Below are 23,071 nucleotides of genomic sequence, written 5' to 3'. Positions count from 1 at the left end.
AAATGAGCACTAGACTAGGAGTCAGGAAACCTGGCCTCTATCCCAGCTCTGCCACTTGACCTGCTCTGTGGCCTTGGACAAGTCACTTCGCCTCTCTTTCCCCTCTACCCTTGGCTATTCAGATTGTGAGCCCTTAAGGGCAGGGATGGTCTCCGATAAATTCATGGAGGAGAGATCCATCAATGGCTATTAGCCGGGATGGGCAGGAATGGTGTCCCTAACCTCTGTTGGCCAGAAGCTGGGAATGAGAGACAGGGGATGGATCACTTGATGATTACCTGTTCTATTCATTCCCTCTGGGGCACCTGGCACTGGCCACTGTCGGAAGACAGGATACTGAGTTAGGTGGACTTTGGTCTGACCCAGTATGGCCGTTCTTATGACTCTGGATTTGCCTGATCTCCTCTGGAGGTTCACTCTAGACCTGGATCCCCTTGACTGAGATCCTTTATCCCCAGCTCTCTCTCACTTCATCTTGGGCTGCATGGTCTGTGCTTTCCCAGAGGGGCAATGGTTCATAGATTGTGCTTCTGTCTTTGATGTAGCTGGCGTTTGATCCCTTAATTGCTTTGAAAATTAGGACCCAGGACTTAAACTGGCATCAAGGGCTGACTGGGAGCCAGTGGAGGGGCCTAAGCCATGGAGAAGGCAGGAGCCACATTCTGTACTAGGCAGCACATCATTTTCACATTCAGCTTCAAATACAATGAATTACAGTAATCCAGCCTGGAGGTGACAAATGGATAGATCACTCTGGCCAGATCCTCATGCTGGAGGAAGAGATGTTTCCTAGTGAGATGGAGGTGAAAAGACATTTTGGAAACAGATCATATCTGATCACCCAAGCTTAGCAAGGAGTCAAACAGGACCATGAAACCTGGAACCACTTTGATGAATGGGAGCTGTATGCCTTTGATAGAAGGTGGAGACAATTTCTTGGCTAGTTCTTTGAAGCATTTCCCCTTTTCAACAGGCATCACTTCACTCCTGCCTGGGTTCAGTTTGAGCCAGTGGCATTTCATCCAAGAGCTAATCTCCTGTAGCGGTTCTGACATGTTAGTGGTGGTGGTTGTTGCATCAGTAGTGAATGAGAGATAGAGTTGAGTGTCATGGAAATTCACCCCCCTGAAGACTTAAATTAGGGGAGATTAAACAAGGCATTCATCTAACGTAATGGTGTCCAGCCAAGAAGGCTGATCAAAAAGAATTATGAAGGGGGTATTTGACTGAGAGACCCTCCTTCCGTAGGAATTTTCCTCCTTTTCCATCTGCAGCTGGATTTCTTTAGATTTTAACCACAGGAAGAAACCGACGGATATTACACAAGGGGATCTAGCCAGACAAGACTGCAATAAATTAAAACGACATCCACACAGGGGACTTGATTTATTGGGAAGGGATTGTGCAAAATGAGTCCACTCAGTGCTTCATAGAAAGCTCCGAGGGACGCCAGGCTGCAAAAACTTGTGAATCCAGACGTCTGATGGTTCGTGGGAATCTGCTGGATGAGATTGGACAGCCAAGCACCCTGTGAACTTGAGTCCGGAAAAGAAAATATTGCAAACAGACACTGATATCATATTTGAAAGACACAACAAAAAATAATTAAAGGGCTAATATTCTCAAAATGGTGTATTTTGGAAAGAAAAAAAGATTATTAGTTTTGATATACAGTTTCAGGATTACTGGGGAACTATCAAAAAGGAATTCATTAACAATATTCTTAGCGTTATTTCTAGCACCACTTTACATGATGAAAACTGAATGAGTTTCTAAAATCTCATTCCTCTCTCTTTCTAGGTGCCTATTCTATTCTTGATAGGTTGTTATACTCCACTCCTCACTGCAGTTTCTGATTGCCTTCCAGCAAGGCATTAAACAATGTGATCAACATCTGCCATATATCTGTTCTCTTCTCCGCTTCTTAAGCAGAGAAGCACTTGCAGGGGACGGTCATGTTTTGGTAGGGTTTTAGGTGGAGTGGTTTTTTTGGTTGTTTTGTTTTTAAATTGATATGTTTTTATGTTAGAGAAAGGCACGTCAACAAAATATGCCTTGGACTTGAAAAAAATGATGAGGTTTCTGATGGTCACTTGATGGTCATCACCACATCAGTGATTTATCCCCACAACGCCTCTGCCAGGCAGGGAAAGATTACCATCTCCATTTTGCAAATGGGGCACAAAGGGGTTCTCTGAGGGATTTTGGAGCACAAGTCCCAATGACATGGGGCTTCTGATACGAAATTTCTTAGATGCCGTCAGTGAATTTACCCCAAACAGTTATGAGCGGCAGAGCTGGGAGTTGACCCCTGAGCTGTGAACCCCCAGCTGAGTGCTTTAACCGCAAGACTCTCTTCAATCTCACCCTTAATGCCGAGGGCTTACTTTCCCCTAGTTCACTTTTTCCTATTTTCACTTTCTTTCTGTAGTCACTTGCACTTTCTGGTTCTCATGCACTTCCTGGTAGCTCACTGGCATGTCTTTTTGTTCCCAGCTCCACAGGGATACACCTAAATTGGAAGCAAAACCTCTTTTCAATGACTTTTTTTTAAAAAAAGGGAGGGGGGAGTTTCTGTTTGCTTATCCACCAGTGCCTCTGAACCACAAGTTTAAAACACCATTAGAAGGGCTGCTTTGCTAATTTTTTATGATGCGCAAAGAGCCTGTTTGCCCATTTTCAAGCAACAATATGTGGGCCAAAGTCATCCCTCAGTTAGGACCTGATCCAGTTCTGACTGAAGTCAATGGACAAGCTCCCATTGAATCAATGAAGCAGGATCCAGCACAATAACGCACAGAGAATTTGCAATGAACTTCAATGGTAACTGTAAATGCCCCAGGGTCTGGTTCCTCCCATTCTAAGGGAGGCATCATGTTTTCACTCTGTGTTCTGCAGTGTCAGCTCATGCCAGTCTGCTTCAGCTTTCAAAGTTAAGTTATGGTCAGCTGTGATGTAATCCTGAGATGCATTAATGGACACTGCAGATGGGGTTTGAAGACTAGTCCTTCAAAGGGTGTTGGAACAGGCATGCAGCCCTTTCATACACCAGGTTCTCACACAGGGATGTCATGGAGCGGGCTCCTAGAAGCACATGGTAGAATTCTGCCTGCAAATTAAAGGACGAGTCAGAAGGGGACATGATTCCCTGCTACTCATGGAGTTTACTTCCTCTATGGATACTGTCAAAGATGATTTCTCTTTGGCGCTCATAAAAAGTCTTCTGAGGAGCAATGACTGTCTTTGGGTTGCACCAGCGTGCACTGAATGTCAAAAGACCTTGTGTTGGATAGAGGGATGGGAGGGAGAAGAAGACATCCACGACCCTCCTACAAGACCCAATCCCATTTCGCAAGTAGAACACAGCACTGTGGCATCAATCAGCTCCGTACCATTTTCAGAGACAAAGGATGTTTCCAGCAAAGCGGAACTTAATATTCATTTATCTGACAAACAGCAGGGCCGCCTTCCTCGGTGATGGTCCCAAGAGAGCGTCTTTGTTTCCAGGGGAAAAGAAAGGCCGTGGTTCAGACGTTTGGAGTTGTCTAGTGGATTCAGACACACAGTCTCCATCGCTCTGGAAAGTCCAGCTAGTATAAACGGGCATAGCTTCATTGAAATCAATGGCATTACACCAATTTACACCAGCTGAGGATCTGGCCCAACATGCTTTGAATTCAGCCTAGATTCGCTGTCCTTCTTTACTGTGGGCACGTGTATCCCTAGGACATGGCTAAGAAAGGTGACTGGTTTTTCCGGGAGCTCCTTCTTAAACCACTCAACATGTTCCTTTCTCTGAGTCCTGAAACACATGTTTCAACACATCCTTAGGAGTAAGATTAGCACAGGCATTTGAACACCAGCAACAGGTGCTATGATTGTATTACACTTCAAAGGTACACTAAAGCCAAGAAGTATGCTAGGATATATAGCTATTTAAACACACTACATCAGCAACACTAACTTCCTATTAGGCAAATTCTTCATCTTGACTTTATACGGAGCCATTAACTGTGATTTCTTTCTTGCAATTAGGGAACAGGGTGGCTGTAAAACTGGTGATGAAACTTGTTAGTAAGTTGTGTATAATTTCGTTTGTATTTGCCAAGCACTAATTGCCTCTTACTTGGATGTTTTTTGCTTTGTCATTTGGCTCAAAGCGTTTACAAAATGAAATGTATTTTATGCAACTGGCTGATTAGGGGAAAGCCAAGCTATGGGATAGTTCCAGCACAGGCTTTGGGGACAGCAGAGAGAGGTGCTTTCTGTGGCTCATGCACCGGTGTTTTTCAGCAAGACCAAAACCAAATTGCTGCCCTAAGACAAGGCAAAGCGCTTAGCAAAAGGACATAGGACACTAGTTAGGGAGTGGCTCTTCACTTGTAAACCATGCAAGGGTGGATTACAGCTCAGAAACAGCTTGGGACAGGGGCCACTCAAAGGAAGGCTCTCTGCCTTTAGGCTCACTCTGATATCTAGTGAGTTTAGGCTACGATGCACACACGGTGAGTCTGGCTATGTGGTAAGGAACTAACTTGAACTCACTCATGCACCTGTCTAACACTTGGACAGAGATGGTTAATTTGGGCTACTAGCCAATAGGACCTATTAGCAGGTCATCTTGCTGCAATGAACAGCTCGAGGAAGGTGGCTTCAGTCTCTTCTAAGTGAGGTGCAGTTACCAAGAACGTGCATCTTTCACTTAGATGGGACGGGGCATGAAGTTCACACCTTGCTACTTTGTAGGGACACATTAGCCTGGGACTTCCTGGCTCCTACTGCCGAGGGGGCTCTTGGTCAAGCAGACTCTTCCATGCTGAAGAGGAAGGCACATTCACGCTGATGATAGGACGTTTGTCACCTCCTCCTGCAAAGCCACAGTGCTCCCCTTTCTCCTCTCGCCGTAAGTTTCTGGGAAGTAAATGAAGTAGCAAAGTGTGGAAAACTATGGGAAACCTTGGCATGTGACTCACCACTGGAGTCAGCACCCAGTTAAAGGTGCAGGGAGCGGGAGGAGGAGAAGCACCAGCAGCGTTCGTTACAGAATATATTAGAACTGTGTGACCAGCACTGTGGCCCCAATCCTGAGAGGCAAAGGTCACCCTAACCCCAGCCAGAGGCCAAGCAGCCGGTGCTCAGCGCTGCTACAGATCAAACCATCTGTAACGTTTAAGCAGGTCAAAGACAGTAACTGAACCTAGGAGTAAAGATGGGTTCATTCGAAAATTTCAGAAATTCCAGAGGGAAAGGAGCTATTAGATGAGACAGTGTCACCTCTACCAGTGCAGGATGGTCTCTACAATACGTACTTATGATCTTTACGTCCCAAGCAATGGGGCTAGTACCACTTCTCCTGGGAAGCTATTCCAACAGCTAAGCTCTCACCATTATAACTTTGATGTTCAGCCTCTATTTTCCTGTGCTTGGCTTAATAACATTCTTCCTTGTACCTCTCTTTGCAAACACGATGTTGACATCCTGTAAATATTCATAAACCACTGTGGCCCATCCCGCCAAGGCATTGCTCAACCAAGCCAGACATACCGATATTTAGCTCTATTAGGTTTTCTTGCGTATCAAACCCCTTTGTGCTCCCATACATCGTTGCTGGAGTGCTACAATCAGCAATCCTACCTGAAGCAGCTCTCAGCCTGAAAGCAATATGACAATTTCCCCACACCTAGGCAAACATTTTCAAAGGTGGGTGAATCAACTATAAAAGTAGCCTGATTTTTCAGGTTCCAGGCGCTTAAAAACTGCTACTGCAGTTAATGGCAGCAGCATGCACTCAGCACCTCTTACAATCACATATCTATGGTCCCAGATATGGGTTTTGGTGTCTGGTTTTAGACACCACATTTTAGTGTTGGCCCCAGTTTAATGTGGAACCGAAATGGTTTTAACCAACGGGATTTAGAAAGAGATTAATCGAGATGCCTGGTCTACAGTGAAAAGAGCTTTTAAAAAAGTTGAAATGAAATTTGCTCAGCTACGACCACCTGAGTTCCAACCTTGAGTTCCAACCCGCTTCTGCAGTTCTGTACTGCTAATGCCCAGAACAGGAACTGGCAATCATAGACCCATAGACTTTAAAGCCAAAAGGACCATCATGATCATCTAGTCTGACCTTCTGCACATCGCAGGCCACAGAACCTCCCCCACCCGCTCCTGTAATAGACCCTCTAACATTCCTTTCACTGACTGAGGATATCAGACTACTAAACAGAGACCTCAGGGCCAAAGTTTGCAAGAGTGACTAGTGATTTTGGGCGCTCAACTTGAGACATGGTAAAAAGACTGATTTTCAAGAAGTGCTTAGCACCTGCTCTCTGATGTTCAGGCCCCTTGAAAAGGCATTTCAGGTTGGGCACCCAGAAATGGAGGCAGCCAAAGTAACCAGGCACTTTTGAAAATTTCTGAGGTGTTTGTAAGGTAAGAGAGGAAAGAACTGACTTCAAACAAGTTGGGAGAAGAATGTACTTTTTGGGGTTTTTTTACTCGTTTTCTAATGATCTGGGATCTACAGACCCAATTTTGCAAACACTTTTGACCATTGCAAAGATACAAAATCCTGGATTTTTATTTATTTAAGGCTGGGGCTTTTAAAGAAATTTAAGGGAGTTCAGCATTCCAATCTCAATGAATTGCAGTAGTCCACTTTGAAAATCCCAGGCTTCATTCTTACCTTTCTTTTTCACACCTTGCTTAGACCATTACAATTTAAATATGTTTATTCTGAAAATTCACTAGGCCCTATTGATGAGATTGATTATTTACACTTCACACAAGGAAATCAGGCTGGCTATTTTCACTCCCACTTGTTTTCGGAAATGTACAAGATCATTGCTACAGCATTTGCACTCCCATCAAAGCAAGGGAAACGCTCAAGAAAACCTACCCTGGCCATTTTCATGGAAACAAAATATTATGAAATGTTTTCTATTCATATTGGGCCAAATCCCTAATTTCAAAGAGGACTGCAGGTGCTTAGCATCTGCATCTCTGGGAATCTGACAACCTCCTTCCTCCACTTCTTTTGTTTATAGAAAGTATTCTTTGACATTGTCTTAAAAGACTCCTAAGCTTTTCAATTCCCTTGTAAAAAAGTTACTGTCTGATATCCATGTTATACTGTTGTGAAAAGAATAAAACAAGAAACAAGGCAACAAAAATCGAACCTTCAAAGAAAACAAGAACTAAAATTACAAGAAGGAAGCCAATATTTTCCCAGTGCTGAATTATGCTGCATAAAATCACTGGAGAGAAAAGCCTTCAAAACTCTTACAGCTTGCAAGACAAGATATGTGACAGCTATGACTCACAGGATAATCTCCTGCTTATTTGGAACTTAGTCTGCCATAAATTTTCCATTTTTCTTGGTACGTCTCCCTTTGTAATATGAAGCACATCAACGTATTCAAATACACCATGCTCCCTGTATAGAGTCAGTCATTCAAAGCCCAGATCCCAGCCCCCTAGCACCTAGTGTCAGGAATGTATCACACTCTAAGGTGCTTTAAAAATAAATATTCAAAAGCTCTGAGTCAGAATCCTCCAAGTGCAATGCCCACCATGAAGCTGTCAAAACTGCAGCGGGATTATGTGTCCTGAGATGACAAGATCCACACGAGACCACATCCCTGCTTCTTCTGAGGCAACCAAACGCCAAGAACGGAACTTAGATTACCTTCATAGGTTGCTTTGAATCCTAGTAAGTTGCGGACGCTGTCTGTCTGGAAGAGGAGCCACATCTGGTGATTTGTGCTGACAATCAGATCAGGAACCGTTGTACCTGTCAAACTGTCAAAAAAATAATGCTTATTTTCCCTACAGGGGTATTTGGCTTGCTGTCCATTTCAAAGACCACATACCCCTTTTCTGTGGGGTAGACAATAACTTGCATCAGTGCTATCAAATCTCACTTTAAAAAAAAACGAATTGAGCAAATTTTAGTGCTTCTGAAAATAAAATAATGACACACCCTCTAGGCAAAGGCTGAACAACCTCACCTCAGCCACATCCTTCTCTCAATCCCAACCCACAGCACTGCTCCTTTTCCCTGGGCCAGTCCTAAATGACTAGCAACAGAAAATGATAATGGGGCCAAGGTTTGCAATGGTTTATTTTTCCTCTCTGAAGGGTAGCAAGAAACAAAAATGTATCAGAAGACAGTTAGGTCTAGTGGACAGGGCACTGGTCTGTTAATCAGGAGACTTGGGTTTTGCTCTGCCTGTGACCTTAGCAAACCACTTAGGCCTTGTCTACACTGCAGGCAGCATAGCTACGGCACTGTGGCTATGCCGGCATAACCCCGAGGTGTCGATGCAGCCTACGACAGAAGGGGTTTTTCCATCACTGTAGAACAGCACTTCCCTGAGTGACAGTATCCAGGTTGACAGATGCATCCTTCCATCAACCTATTCCATGTACTCCAGGGTTAGGTCAGCACAGCTACACTGCTCGTGGGTGTGCATTTTTCACACCCCTGAGCACTGTCGCTATGTCTGCTAAAATTGTAGACCAGGCCCTAATCTCTTTCCTCTCCCACCTGCTCTCCAGTTAGACTGTAAGCTCTTCAGGGCAAGAGTCAAGCTCTCACTAAGTGTCTGCACAGTGCACAGTTCAGGGAGCCCTGATCTCAGTTGAGCCAGTGAGGCAATATTATAATGTGAATAACGGCATCTTCCTTTGTCACTGAAACAGGACGCAAAACCTGCAGGTGAGGGAAGCGGGTGACTGAGTCACCTTCATTGCCTCTCCCCCCTCGCAGTTACTTATAAAGCAAAAAAGTAGTCAAATATTAGAAATTGAATTTAATGGCATTTCATGCAGCACTTCTCTGCTGACAGGAAAGTTTTCACAGGGACCGCAAACAAACTGCAGATGGGCACAAACTCTCGTGCATCTGCTGATGCTAGGCGAACCCTTGATGATGCCATGATGCCACACCCTATCGAAGCACTGGAGTGTTGTTTAAGCAAGGCTCACCCGGGAAAGCCATTCTCAGGAGAGCCGAAAACAGCGACCCGTTAGAGAAACGCCACAACAGATCCATGTTCATGAAAAAACAAGGGGATGAGTAGGTAACTTTTTGCAACAACTGCATAAACAGACACACACACACGCACACACAGAGTTGCTGTATGTCCTGCATCATCCACGGATCCAGCCATAGCAGTGCCTGAAAGTGTTTTTGATGAAATTGATCCCAGAGCTCTTGAGGCAAAATTATTGTAAGCCAGCACTGCATGTGAGCAAACACAGTGGCTGTGCACCGACAGCACCAGCTCCTCTTTGGGGGTTTTGAAAGAGGCAGACGCAGGAAGGGAGATGGAAGATTGACCAAGAGGAAAAGATCATTGCCTCAAAGTTTCACACACGCTTTCAAACTCCATCTTCCCAAAGACAGTCAGGCTGAGAGGTTCACAGTTGAAGGAAGGATTTGGATGCCCAATTCCAATTAACGTTAATGGACACTGGGTAGCTGAATCCCCAAAATCTCAGCCTAAGAGTCTCCATCTCATCTGAAGGACAGGGACGTCGTACTGGGGTGCAAGAAAGGAGAATGACAACCACCAAGCTCCCACAGCTCAATTTGGCACTCCAGAAGTTTACCATTCTGTACCATTAAAGTCATTCGGAATTTTCCTCTTGGCTTCAGGGGAGGCAGGATTCAGCTCCTAACACGCAGGACGAGAACTGGTCAAGGCTAGTGGCAGAAGCAAGGCTGGTGGTGGGTTCAGAATCAGACTCCGGACTCTAGCTTTCACAGCCAGTAGCTGTAGCCAGCGGGTATGCATGCCATGCAAGTTTCATTGACTGCACTAGAGCTGGGTGAATGCTGCAGGACGTCACCTCCCAGATATTCATTCACGTCTGCTGCCTTCGTGCTCCTTTTGCACCTGCTCTCACGAGTGACTTTTCAGCTCGCACTCTAGGATTGAAAATTCACTCCCTGGGTGTCTTTGCACCATTCACTTGATGGTAAGAGTTACGCTCCTTCAGGCAGGAAACAGAAACTATACCGTGTGACTTGTGCAACCAATCACAGCTAGGCAACAGAGATTCCAAATATTTGCAGTAGCAAAGTGCTGAATATCTAATATTAAAAAATGTGGCCGGATTAAGCACTAAGATTAAATCTGGGATGATCTTGATAATAATACCATTGCCTGGCTCTTACATTATGCTTTTCATCAGCACATCTCAAAGCGCTTCATGAAGTAGGGTCAGTGTCATCACCCCCCTTTTACAAATGGGGAAACTGAGGCATGGAGCAGGGAAGTGACTTGCCCAAGGTCACCCAGAAGGCCAGTGGCAGAGCCAGAAACAGAACCCAGGTCTTCTGGGTCCCCACATAGTACTCTATCCACTAGATCACACCGATTCTAGCTGTTCATGGACATCTCACAATGCCAAAATGAGGGACTATCCACTGACTAAATTATTTATTACAGACTATTTCCTCTGCTCTAATTTCCATGGTCAGACCAATCAGCTGTGAAATGTTCTGCGACACTTTAATTACAAATACTTTCACAAGTCATTCTTCAGAGTTATATACACCACGGGTGAGAAACGGTGACTCAAATGTCACTGGAGTGTACACTCCGCTGCACAGAGACAGTGCAAAGAAGGAGAGACGGCAGAGAGAAATTCCAGAGGAAAAAGAGTGAAAAATTAAACAAAATGAAATCAGAGAGGCAGACAGACAGACAGACTGTGACAAAATAAGAAAAAAAGGAGAAAAAATTTGAACATAATAAGAAATAGGTTACATACAGTAAAGAGGGCAGCCACTTATGCCGGCCTAGCTTTTGGGCAGTTATTCTACTCATAATGCACGGCAGACATTTTATTTAGCTGTAATACAGTAGTTCTGAAACTTCTGTACTGGTGACCCCTTTCACATAGCAAACCTCTGAGTGTGACCCCCCCCCCATACATTAAACACACTTTTTAATATATTTAACACCATTATAAATGCTGGATGCAAAGTGGGGTTTGGGGGTGGAGGCTGACAGCTCACGCCCCCCATGTAATAACCTCGTGACCCCCTGAGGCGTCCTGACCCCCAGTTTGAGAATCCCTGCTGTTATATATCTACATAAAGAAGGAGAGCCTAGTGGTTAAGGCACTGAACTAGGACTCCAGAGAACTGGGATCAGGTCTCACAAACACTCTTCAATCTTGGGAAAGTTACTTAAACTCTGCGCTTCAGTTCCCCATTTATAATATGGAGATGATAACCCTTCCCATGAACTAATTTTGTAACCTCTTCCACACCCAGCCCCCTCCCGGCCCCAGCAAAAAAAACAGAGTTAAAGAAGTTTTCAAAACCTCACACGCAATGAGGTTTACCAGTCCCGAATGGTCAGGTGCTATTATCTTCTCCATGTCAGAGACAGGAAAGGGATGCAACAAAAAGGTTAAAGGTCAGACTTGCAGAAGAGGTGAGTACCCGTTCCGGCACCGCAGGGTAGATCTACGTTGTAATGTGAAGTATAATTGCAGGTGGGTAGGTGTACCCAGGCCAGCTTTAATTTAGCAAGTACCGCTAAAATACCACGGAACACATGGTGAAGCGGGCTTCTGCACGAGCTGCAGAAGACTGCCCAGAACCTTGGGTACACACTGCCATTCCTAACTCACATCAGGGTCCATGCTGCAGTGTCTTCACTGCTATTTGTAGCGTGCTAGCTAGATTAAAACTAAACTCCCAGTCGCCTGCTCTTACCATCATCACAGGCTGTTTCTCTCTACAAAGCAGGGCTTTGGAGTTGTGCTCTGGCTCCGCTCCAGCTCCAGGCAAAAACCTGCAGCTCCACTGCTCCAGCTCTGGGCTCCGCTCCAAAGCCCTGCTACAAAGCTACACAAAACTACACTGCATTCTGCTTCAGTGTATCCTATGATTACAGCTACTACTCCGTCCATATACTGGAGCTGGATTTGAACTGATGTCATCTTCAGCAGTTGGTGCTCCCCCTCGTCCCCCATCCTTCAGGCTGTGGAGGGGAGATGAGACCTACTGGAATAAGATCAGAGGCAGACCATCAGAAATTGGTAGATTGGAGACGGGGGCTTCCAGGCCTCATTTTCTCTTTCAGGTTTGTCCCACCCTGCTTGATGTTTGAGAACTTGACTTATCTTCATGTTGCAGAAGGGTAGTCAAAGCCTGCTATGCAGTTATGTATTCACAGGTGTACCCTGCTTCTTCAGTATTTACCATTGCACTAGATTTCTGACCCCACGCATTCAGCTTCCTAGCTATTGCTAGTCTCTCTCTTTCTCTTCTCCTCTGTCAAGTGTCCAGACACAGCGACATTCCAGAAGGAAGGAAGCAGCCGGATGAGGGAATTACAATTCTGAAGGCTTCCCTGGATGGGCCTGAAGATAACGTGACTAGGAAGGAAATACAAGGCACCAGCAAGAACACTCCATTCATTCTCTATTGCAGACCATGACATAAAACATTCACTGGCTTCGAGCAAATAGGCCCTGGACCCTCCAGAATGCAAACACCTATGGTAAATATCCTGATGCAAAATTTATGTACAGATTTGCACAGTGCTAAAAGAAACTACTTACACATAGAGCACAGTTTTCTGGTCTCCAACCTGCCCTCCATCACCCACTGTCAGCGTGTCGTATCCTCTTTCCAAGTCAAATTCTTCGAAGGTAAGTTTGATAACCTAGCAAAGATACAGCATATTAATACGAGTCAACCACTGAGGCAGCCTACAGGTCCTCTTGTTTATTTCTGTGTGTGTGTCTATTGAAGAGCAATTTATAGGTGCATTAAATCTTCTGGACAATGGAAATGGTGTCTGGTCTCACTTTTTATTGCATTGTGGCATTTCTCCCCAGACGCGCACAGCTATTACTGAAATCATCTTTCATTTCTCTGCTGTGTCTATCGATTTTCCAGATGCATTTACTGATACAGAGGTGCCCATTGACCTTACAGCACAGGGGTTATATTCGCTCTGCTGGCTGGTCACTATTACCTTTTGATTTTCTTTGCAAATTGGGGATTTGGATTTGGGTGATGGATCTGAATGCACGTGTAAGTGGCATTTATCAATCAAACGCAGTGCAGGAAGGTTTAAAGCAGCTTGGGGCCTTAGAGTAGTTAATTTGGTGGTGGTGGTGGGGTGTACTCAGGGGGTTTCCTCCTTGGCTTTAGTGGCTGCTCTTTCTCCCTCTGCTTGAGACATAGAATCATAGAATATCAGGGTTGGAAGGGACCCCAGAAGGTCATCTAGTCCAACCCCCTGCTCGAAGCAGGACCAATTCCCAGTTAAATCATCCCAGCCAGGGCTTTGTCAAGCCTGACCTTAAAAACCTCTAAGGAAGGAGATTCTACCACCTCCCTAGGTAACGCATTCCAGTGTTTCACCACCCTCTTAGTGAAAAAGTTTTTCCTAATATCCAATCTAAACCTCCCCCACTGCAACTTGATTGCATTGGTTACACTGGGGGCAGCTCCCCCATCTCAGAGCAACGGTTTCAGGCTCTCTGCAGACTCAGACATCACTACATTAGTTTACAGTTAGTTCAAGTTTTCAGACTTTTTTCACATAAACATTGGATGGGATTTTCCAAAGCACTTGTGCAATTTAGGAGCACAAGTCCTGCTGAAAGTTGAAGAGAATTGTGCTCTGAAGTCACTTAGATGCTTTTGAAAGTTCCACTCATTTTTTTTAAAAAAATGAATGCTTCATTCTGAAACTGGGGACTGGGGCCATAGGCACCGGCCTACTTTGACTAGACCTTAATTCTGCCCTGGGCAAGCTATGTAACCTGATGCTAATAATGGCCTGATTTGCAGAGGGGCTAAGCATCCACAACTCCAACTAAAGGCTCCCAATTCGGGAAAGTACGTAAGCAAGTATTTAAATGCATCCTTATTTAGAGACGCACTTATGCATGTGCCTATATGAAAAATACCTCACTGTGATACTCATAACCCCTTGGATTATCAAATGTGAATTTATTTATTTATTAAATCTAACCTGTTTTTCAACTATTTATGATATTTATTTAATGTTGCATTTCAGATTAGAAATAATCTCAGATCATAAAGACAGGAACCTGGTCACCCCAAATGTCGGCACAACAGCACACGAGCAGATGCCAGTAAATAAATAATTTCATCCGGATTGGGGCAGGGGGGTTAGGTATGAGATCATCAGCTGGTGTAAACTGACAAAGCTCCATTAACACTATTGGAGTTACACTAATTTACACCAGTTGAGGAACGTTGCCCACAGTCAATTCTCTATGGGAAGTTATTAGGCACTGAAGCAAACGTAGTTCCATCAAGTTTCATCAATTGAGTATCTGACCCTAGGTTGGTCAATTTCACATTCTGACTCCCGTCAGTTTCACCGTCATGCACTAGCCTGTTACCAAAGATGAGGGAGGAATGTTTAAAACCGATTGCCACTGAAATTTAAAATAAAATTCTATTGGATCTGTCTATTCCTATTGGTTTGTGGGGAAATAATAATTATTTAAGAAGTATGTAGGGATCAATTATATTTGGAAGCATCTCTCCAAAGGGACACCACTAACATTAAAAGAAAACAAACAGATGTCTGTCTAAACATTTTTTATCTACTATAGTTAACAGCAGCATTTAAGGTTCCAGTCATGCAAGGACTTAAGCACATGCATAAATTTAAGCACATGAGTAAGCCCACTGAATTCAAAACGAACAAGGTTTCAATGGCAATTAATTTAAGTGTTACTACCCCTATGCTTAAAGTTACATGAGTGTGCCAATATTTGCGGGACCGGGGGCCTAAGATTACTATAACTGCAGTAGAGAAGAGAAAAATCTGTTTCTCTTTTTTCCTTTTCCTTACATTTGACAGAACTTTGTTAACACTCATTTCGTTGTATTTCCTGTTTTCCTTCATGTTATGCGGGTCTTTCACACAGCAGCAGGGAGAGGAAAACATTTTAAAAATACAGAAAAAAATGTGATTGCAAAATCACAACTATTGGCTCAAGGGAAGAAGTAGCATCTTAAGCCACTTCTAATTTTATCTATCTATATATTTATTTTAATTGACCAGGTATCCAAAGGACAATACCCTTTTAAGAACAATGGGTATATATATGTGTGACCGGTAAATCAATTCTATACTGGGCCAACAGGGGCTGACCAATCACTGTGGGCCCAGGAGACCACGCCCCCTCACCTCTGCTGTGCATGCTCCAGGTGGAAGGGACAGATAAAAGGAGATGGCCCAGCTCAGTTGGGGCTGGCTGAAGATGAAGGATGTATGCTGCAGGCTCCTGCAGAGGAACCACTGACTTTCCAGACTACTGAGGTCATGGACCTAGACTACGTGGAGGAGGCCCAGCCGACCGCAGAGACTGACAGGGATGCGACGCCGCTGCCAGCAAAGGAGATGCCAGAGGCGGATTTTATGGTAGGAAGTTAACCAGGGAACGTGTTAGGAGCTGAGGCTTGAACCCTTAATAGGGAGTTTACTGGCTTCATGGGACCCTGGGTCAGAACCCGGTGGAATAGGATGGACCTGGGTTCTCCTATCCCCCTGCACTTGCCACTAGGCATGGCTGCCGGGGACTCTTGATATAGACTAATTGTTTGCTTTGCCTTGCTCAGGGGGTCAGAACCCCTAAATACTATTGTTTGCCCTGGCCAGGAGGTCCATGGGCTATAGATGGCTTGTTTGCTCTGCCATGCCCAAGGGTCTGCAGTTCCTGATTGTGATCACTTGACTTAGCAGGGAATCTCAGCGACTGTGTGACAGGGTGTATCAACCCTGCCCTGGGCAAATTCAAAAGCTTTTGGATTCTAAAACAAGGGGATTCACGGTATTTCATGAAGGCTAAGGAACTTATATATATTTTAGTACTGATCAACTCCAATTCCTGATTGTGGCTTACAGTAAATGTTCTTAAAATCCCCAATCTTCATTTTTTATGTTAAATAAAAAGCTACCAATATTAGCAGCAATGCTGAAATATTCACGGACGCAGAATATTATTGAACCATGTAACAATGAAATAATGTGATTAATACAAAGAACACAGGGCTGTAAAATGGCACACATCATTAGTTACACCAGTCATGCAAGTAAACTGCATTTTAAAGAGTCTGACCCTCATTAAATAGCTAATTACATTCTAATATACTGTAGACCATAACCTTGTTGCATGAGAACAGGCTAGCGAGTGTAACATTTATTTACATATCTTTCCCTCACCGTTTATATTGTTTTGCTTTCGGTTGAAGACTGAACATTATTTAATGGGACAAACACCACAAGACCTCCTGGCACAAGCAGGAATGCTAATGCCACAAAACCTCATTTTTAACTCATTGACAAGACAGGAATCAATTGGCAAAGTCAAAGAAATGGGCTCAAATATGCCTCATGATTTCAAGGCTTGATCCACTGCAATTTCTGACAGGAAGGAAGGCCACATTTGGAGAACAAAATTACAATAATAATCCTGTCCATGTAGTATAGCACCTTCAATGTGCTCATCTCCAAGTGCTTTACATATATTAATTAAGCCCCACGATATCTGTTTGAAGTCAACAAGTCAACATTGCTATCCAGCAGATACGACGACACAGCAGGGGATGTCTTTACAGCTGGAGAAAAAAACAAACCCACACTGAGGTCAAGGGACTTGCTCAAGGCCAAAGCGTGAGCAGGTGGCAGAGCTGAGCACAGAAACTCAGGCATTTCTGGGTCAGATCACTAGATACCCAGCTTGTTCAGAGTACAAATATTTTGGCTGGTTTACCCGAAACTGTATCCCATGCCTCAGTTAATCAGAAGCCAGTTTAGCATCTCAAACCTGTAAGCTGCTGAGCAATTTGGCCTAATTTGAGCAAGCCACATAAGCAGGTGCTTTTATTTTAAGCATGTGAGCAATTCCTGCTCCACGTCTTGTAGCACTGAGCTCTAGGAGTCCTTCTCAGAAGAAACATTGACAAATGAGCTCAATTTTATTTTAAGAAGGGGGGGAGGCGTCACCAGCAGTGGGCTCAGAAATGCCAATTTTAATTCAAATCTTGTTTTTCCCCAGACACTTCTCAGTTTGCTTCTAGTTCACCACTTGAGAAACCAATGCCTGCAGCCCAGGGGCAAGCACAAAGACTTAAGTCCTCAAAAGAGTGGTTACGGAGAGCGGTCCCATGTGGTACATGGGCCCCATTGTACACAAAAGTTTTCAACCAACGCTGCACTGTGCTCAGGGTGTCTAAGCACACCCCAGGGCGGATTATGTAACTCAGTGGTTTGGATTCACGATAGGTAGGTTTACACTGTTTGGGATGTGACTTTCCCAGCTCGTACGGGCATACCCACACTAGCTTTCATCTGGCTAGCTCGCTAAAAATGGAACCAGCGTCTTAGCACCACCGGCTTCAGTATAGGCGGCACAAGAGAGTACATACCCAGGGCAGGGGGGTTGTCAGGTGGATTTGGCAGCTAGTACTCAGACTCACACTGCTGCTCCCTCACTTCCATTCTTAGTGAGCTCGCTAAACGAATGCACCCTATAGCTAGGCTCTGCAGAACAACATTTTGACAGATAATTGTGAGGGACGGCAGGTCTAGAATCCGGGTCCATAAGTCGTCCTCAAACAGCAGCCACCACCCAGCCGATCACTGGTACCGGCTGGGAGCGTGGACTGGTGGACCTAGCTCACCAGCACCACCATGAAGCTCCCGATTGGAGGAGACGTCCAGCCTCTCCGATTGGCTCAGACTCTCTATTGAAGTGAGAAGGAGGCTCAGAAAGTTGTCTGAGTAACTAGATGACTCTCTGGCTCGCTGCTATATTGGACCCTGCCTTCTTGCATGACCCCTGGGCCATGCTTTGTCCCTGATTCCTGCTTTCCTGTCCTATTTCTGGTTCTTGCTTCTTCACCCTAACACTGGCTACTGACCCTGGCTTTAACTCCAGTTCTGATCTCTGGCCCCAGTTCTCCACTGCGAGGACCACTAGGATATGTCCCTGTGTACAGCAATGACATTGATGGGGCTTTAAAGCCTTTTTTTAAAATTTCTGTTGATTTAAATTTTTACAGGTTTGAGAAATTAGGAGAGGGTCAGACAATTATTTAATGACAGCAGATGCTGAGATTTACAAAGTTCAAGCTTTATAACCGTTGAAATACAAATGATCAATATCGCATGTCAAGATATACAAAGTAACTATCCTTAAATCACACTCTCAAATTCTCAAGCAACATTTTTCTTACTTTGGCTGTTCATAAATTGAGATTTTTTCCCCCCTTGGTTTAGCATGCACAGTGAAATTGACGTTTACCAACACTGACCAAAAAAACCCCGCATCCTTCCAAACCTGCTGATATCGCATACAGAACATCAACCTTGCAAAATGCTACTGCCCCATTTTGGTTGTAAAACTATTTAATACCTTGCTTCTTGAGAAGAAAAATAAAACTTAAAAAAATGCAGCAGCCCAGCTCTCTCCTTTTCCCAAGCCAAAGGACACTTGAACCTTAAAAATATAGGGTCAGATCCTCAGCTACTGTAAACTGGAATAGCTCTATTGCACTCAGTGGATCCACTTGATTTACACCAGCTGAGGATGTGGCCCCTACAGTTCTTTTCTAAATACAGAACCCATGATTTTCAAATGAGTTCTGAGTTTGGCCCAGTGGGTTTTCCCATCCCTAATATTAAGAGCTCATGTAAGAGCTCATCCAAAACCCAGTCAAGTCAACGGGAAATCTCTCACTGAGTTGATGGCCTTTGGATCAGGCCCATAATGCTTTAATCTCTAAAGGGCTTTACAGAGATGCAATTAATCGATCTTCAACTCTCCCACCTTGCGATGGAATGCACATAAGTGTTCTTATCCCTATTTTGCAGATGGGAAACATGAACCCAGGAGGTTAAAGTCCCAGTTCAGTAAGGTATTTAAGCATGTGCCTAACGCAGTGAATACTCACGTGCTTGAGTACCTTGTTGAATCAGGGTCTACATGACTTTCTCAACAACCCAAAGAATGTCAGTGCCAAAACTGGGATTAGAACTCAAGTGCTCCCAGTATAACAGACATGTGCTGAGAGCCAATGAACTAACCCAGACAGCTAGTTTCTACGGGACGCTGCGTGGGCGCAAGGAACTGGCCATGCCAGTCAATCTACTTGCTAGATTGGGGCCTTTGTCATCAGCACATGTATTTTATTCAGTGATCACACTTTTCTGTTGTTGAATGCAATGATTTGGAGCTGTATACATGTGTTTTCTCCCTGCCGATGAGCTCTCTTCTTCACAGCTTGGGGTTTCTGCAGCCTCAACAGATTCCTTCAGTAGCAGCAAACGTTAAACGCAATTGATTTGTTTTTGCTGTTTGCCATCTTCCTGGGGAGTGTCAAAAGGCAGAGCCCTCTCCTTGGATTGGCCCCTGGGACCTCGCAGAGCATTCTCTGCCATTTTAACAGGGCACAAGGTATCATTCTTCGGTCATGAAGTGCATCTCAGATTAATGTGAAGCTCAACTGTTCGCACGTGACAAGCAGGCACAGCAATGGCTTTTCCGAACACATCAGTGCATTTCACCCAATCCCACGTGCCACAAAAAGATGGAGAGATTATTTCCTACCTGGAAATCGTGTCTCTGGGATGAAGCACTCAACAGTCTGAAGTCTTCCCAGAAACCCTTTATAGGCTGATAATTATCTAGTTACTTAAGGGAAAAGATTAGGTTTATTCTCCCTGGGCTGGTGTAGATCGATATAGCTGCAGACATTAAGGGAGTTACACCACTTGAAGATGTGGCCCATAGAGAACAATGTATATTCTCTACAGGAAGTTATTAGGTATTGAAGTCAGTGAAGCTATACCAGCTGAGGATCAGGTCCTATGGATCTGTTATCTAATCAAGGTTTTTTTTAAAAAAAAATATTATTTATTGTTATTAAAGTATGTTTAAAAGCTAAGGAAGATACCAACTGGAGAAAGAACAGTGGGGATGGAGGAAGCTGCAGCAGGGTGGAGACAGAGTCTGGGAAACATGCGATCGGCCATTCCGCCTAGCCATTGTGCATAGTAGAGGGAAACCCATGAAACAGATCACTGGAGGAGAAGCAGAGAAGTTCGTTTACCAGATTTTCCGTGCCTGGTGAAAAAGCAAATGGGAATGTCTGGAGTCTGCCCATTCAAGCACTACGGGGAAGTGGCACGAGGCAGTTCTCTTGTTTAGGGTCACTGAAGCACCTGACACAGCCATAACTATGTAATTCGGTGCCCAAAAGTCATGCACCCAAGCTCGAAAGGGTTTGCCTATTTGAAAGCCAGTGTAGACAGGGCCTGGCTGACTGCAACTTCCTATCCAAGCCCCAGAACAAAGAGAACTGTTTTCTGAAAATTTTATTTACCAAAATTTTGGGTCCATTTTCTTTTTTTATACAAAAAAGATGCAGAAAAATAATTAAGAAAAATGCAGGAAATACATCGCTTCTCTCCTCTTCTCCGGCAATTTCTACTATGGCCCCAAAGTCCTTGTGTCCAAAAACCTACTCCCGAGTGCACATTATACAGCCTAATGCATGATGTTATTTGTCACTCACACAAGCTGTATCTAATCCCTCTGCTGCACCTCGGCAATAGCTTCCAAGCTGCAGTGGAATGTCTTTTAAAGCATTAATGTTCCACTGGAACATCCTCCCTTCCGATTCAGACACCCCGGATGGCACTTCTTGTGCGTTGCACCTGGCATGTGTCGCACAGGGTGCAGCAGTGTGGCAGGTGCATGGAAGGGCTTGCACACAGGTTTACACTATGTTCATTGAGAAAGCACAACCCTCAGACCCCGGGAGAAAAAAACACCAGCACTAGTTGGTCACTGGTACTGGCAGCTTTTCAACTGTGCCCTTTGTACCTGCTGATCGCCAGCTAAGCTGCTCAGAAGTCAAGCCTGGCTTCACTTTAGATCTTTTCTCCTCATTCACATCACCCCTTCTATATTCTCATGTCACCAGCTCCAAGACTGAGATCCCACAGCCGACACATGGAACATTGCACAGACATGGCCGGCCCTGCCACGGTTCAGAGGGATGGGAGAAGAGAGAGATTTGGGTTCAGGGAGACGTTTAACCCATGCTTAGGCCTGATTTTCAGAGATGCTGAACCCCTGTGGCTCCAATTGGCTTCTAAAAATCCTGCTAGTTTACTGGAAATATCAGTTGCAATCACATGGTTAGACCCGGCTAGTTCTACTTCCCTTTTGTTTAGAGCCAAAAGGTTTAGGAATTAATGACACCGCATTTTTGTTGGCCTGAAATCTGTTTTTAAATCTTCAGTTGATAAAAAATTAATTCACAAGACATTTACTATGGAACAAATTAAACAAAAACAATGAAAACATAATGTACGCCACACTTTGCCCCAAACAGCTCTGAACGGAGGTGGATTATTCTTACTTTTAAGATTATTTCAAAAGCCCTCTTGCAACTTGTTCATATTTGTCAAGTGACCAAACAGATCAACCAGCAAAAGCTGTCACAAGTGGGCATGATGAGGGCTAAGGGGGAAATGCAGAGGAAAATCAGCCAGGGAAGGTTTTGGAGAATTTAGGAGGAAAAGAAAGAAAAAGGAAAAGACTGAGAAAGAAACAAAATGAGAGAGACACCTGAATGTTCTTCTTTGGGAATTCAGGACTTTAGCAGTACATTCTAGCCTGTTTAACAGAGCCTCTCGAAGTTTGGGGAACTCTCCACAGTTCTCCAGTACCTTGTGGACCCAAAGCAAGGCTAAAGCATTATAGCCTGGAACTCTCTGTGTTATCAAGCCTCACTGGGTTGGGGTGCAAAGGCAGCCATCTAAAACTCTCCCCCAGCACATGGCAAGTGGGGAATGGCAGAGAAAACTCAGTGTTTTCTTTCCCTGCTTCAAACCCCAAAGCACAGGAAGGACTGGCCAGTATTAGCGGTGGAGAGAGCCAGTTCCTCCTCCTCTCTGGCTCGCCTTCTACCCTTTAGACAGTAAATCCCAGTTGGCTGGGGGCCTGGTATCAGTTAAGATCAGGGAACATCAGCATTCGCGGCACGGACGATCCATGCCCTAACTGAAAGCCAGTTTTAATGAAATGCTTTGCTAAGCTGTTTGGCATTTCAGCACCATTCACATCGAGATATCGAACAGGCTTTGATTAAAAATAATTACATTGACTTTTAATTACATCCCTTAAAGAAAGATATTTTAAACGGGAGGTAGGCGACGTGTCACAGCCTCCCTGAGTAGTTGAGACACACGTGGTAGGTGGAAACAGCAGCACCAAAAACCTGAGCAGCTTTGAAAGAGAGAGAAAGAAAGATGAACGGTGACTCAAAAAAAAAAAAAAAAAAAAAAGGGACTAAAGATACTAAGATGGAGACATCTCTCAGAGACCTACCTTGGCTGGATTGAGGGCGGTGATCACCCACACGCAGTAAGCATTGTTATCATACTGTACGGGGTAGTTGGGAGAGGTTATCACTCCGCTGGGGCCCCGGAGATATGTATCGCACATCCTGGCTGTGAAGAAGAAAATAAGACAGTGTCTGGGGGAGGTTCATCAGCCTTGGGATGTACATTTGGCTCCTTATCTAGGGAGGGGAGAGAGAGCTTGCATAAAATCAGGAGGGAAACAAACCGCTTCACGTTGTCTTCAGCAGGTAGGGGCTGTTGCACCCCTTGTAGTACAGAAGACACAGGACACCACTGTGATGAACAGAAAGGGGATTCTTGATTAAGGCTGCTGAACAGAGACAGGCCCTGTGGCTCAGACTGATTTAACACCTAAGGCCACCGCACAGGGGCTTCTGTAAGCCCTGGTTCACGAAGGGTACTGCAACACACGCTGCAGAATCCAACTAGGAAGCACTGCTTCTTTCCACTGGGCCAGGCGGGCCCTGTTTTCCTTTCTCCATGCTCCTTTTGACAGCCTGAGCAAAGACCAACACAGCAAACGGTTAATGAGGAGAGGCTGAGTTAAGTCCAATTTCTCCACGGGCTGGCAGCTCTGCTTAGCATCTTAACAACAGCATAAGTGAAGCAGAGTT

The 23,071-nt window shown here is 44.6% G+C and overlaps 1 protein-coding gene across 4 annotated transcripts in view; it reads right to left on the bottom strand.

Moving 5' to 3' along the window:
• Positions 1–23,071, bottom strand: part of CSMD2 (CUB and Sushi multiple domains 2) — a 549,151-nt gene that overhangs the window by 227,786 nt on the left and 298,294 nt on the right. For 3 of the 4 annotated variants that reach the window (XM_048825804.2, XM_075121410.1, XM_048825805.2), the window contains exons 10-12: positions 22,423–22,544; positions 12,589–12,692; positions 7,688–7,800 (exon numbers count right to left, since the gene is read on the bottom strand). The exons of the other annotated variant lie outside the window; for it this stretch is intronic. In XM_048825804.2, coding sequence (XP_048681761.2) covers positions 7,688–7,800; positions 12,589–12,692; positions 22,423–22,544 — 339 coding nt within the window. The remainder of the gene's footprint in view (positions 1–7,687; positions 7,801–12,588; positions 12,693–22,422; positions 22,545–23,071) is intronic. 4 annotated transcript variants of the gene reach the window in all.

The sequence above is a fragment of the Caretta caretta genome, chromosome 19, assembly GCF_965140235.1.
Source record: "Caretta caretta isolate rCarCar2 chromosome 19, rCarCar1.hap1, whole genome shotgun sequence".
Lineage (NCBI taxonomy): Eukaryota > Metazoa > Chordata > Testudines > Cheloniidae > Caretta > Caretta caretta.
This window is presented reverse-complemented; position numbering and strand designations above follow the sequence as displayed.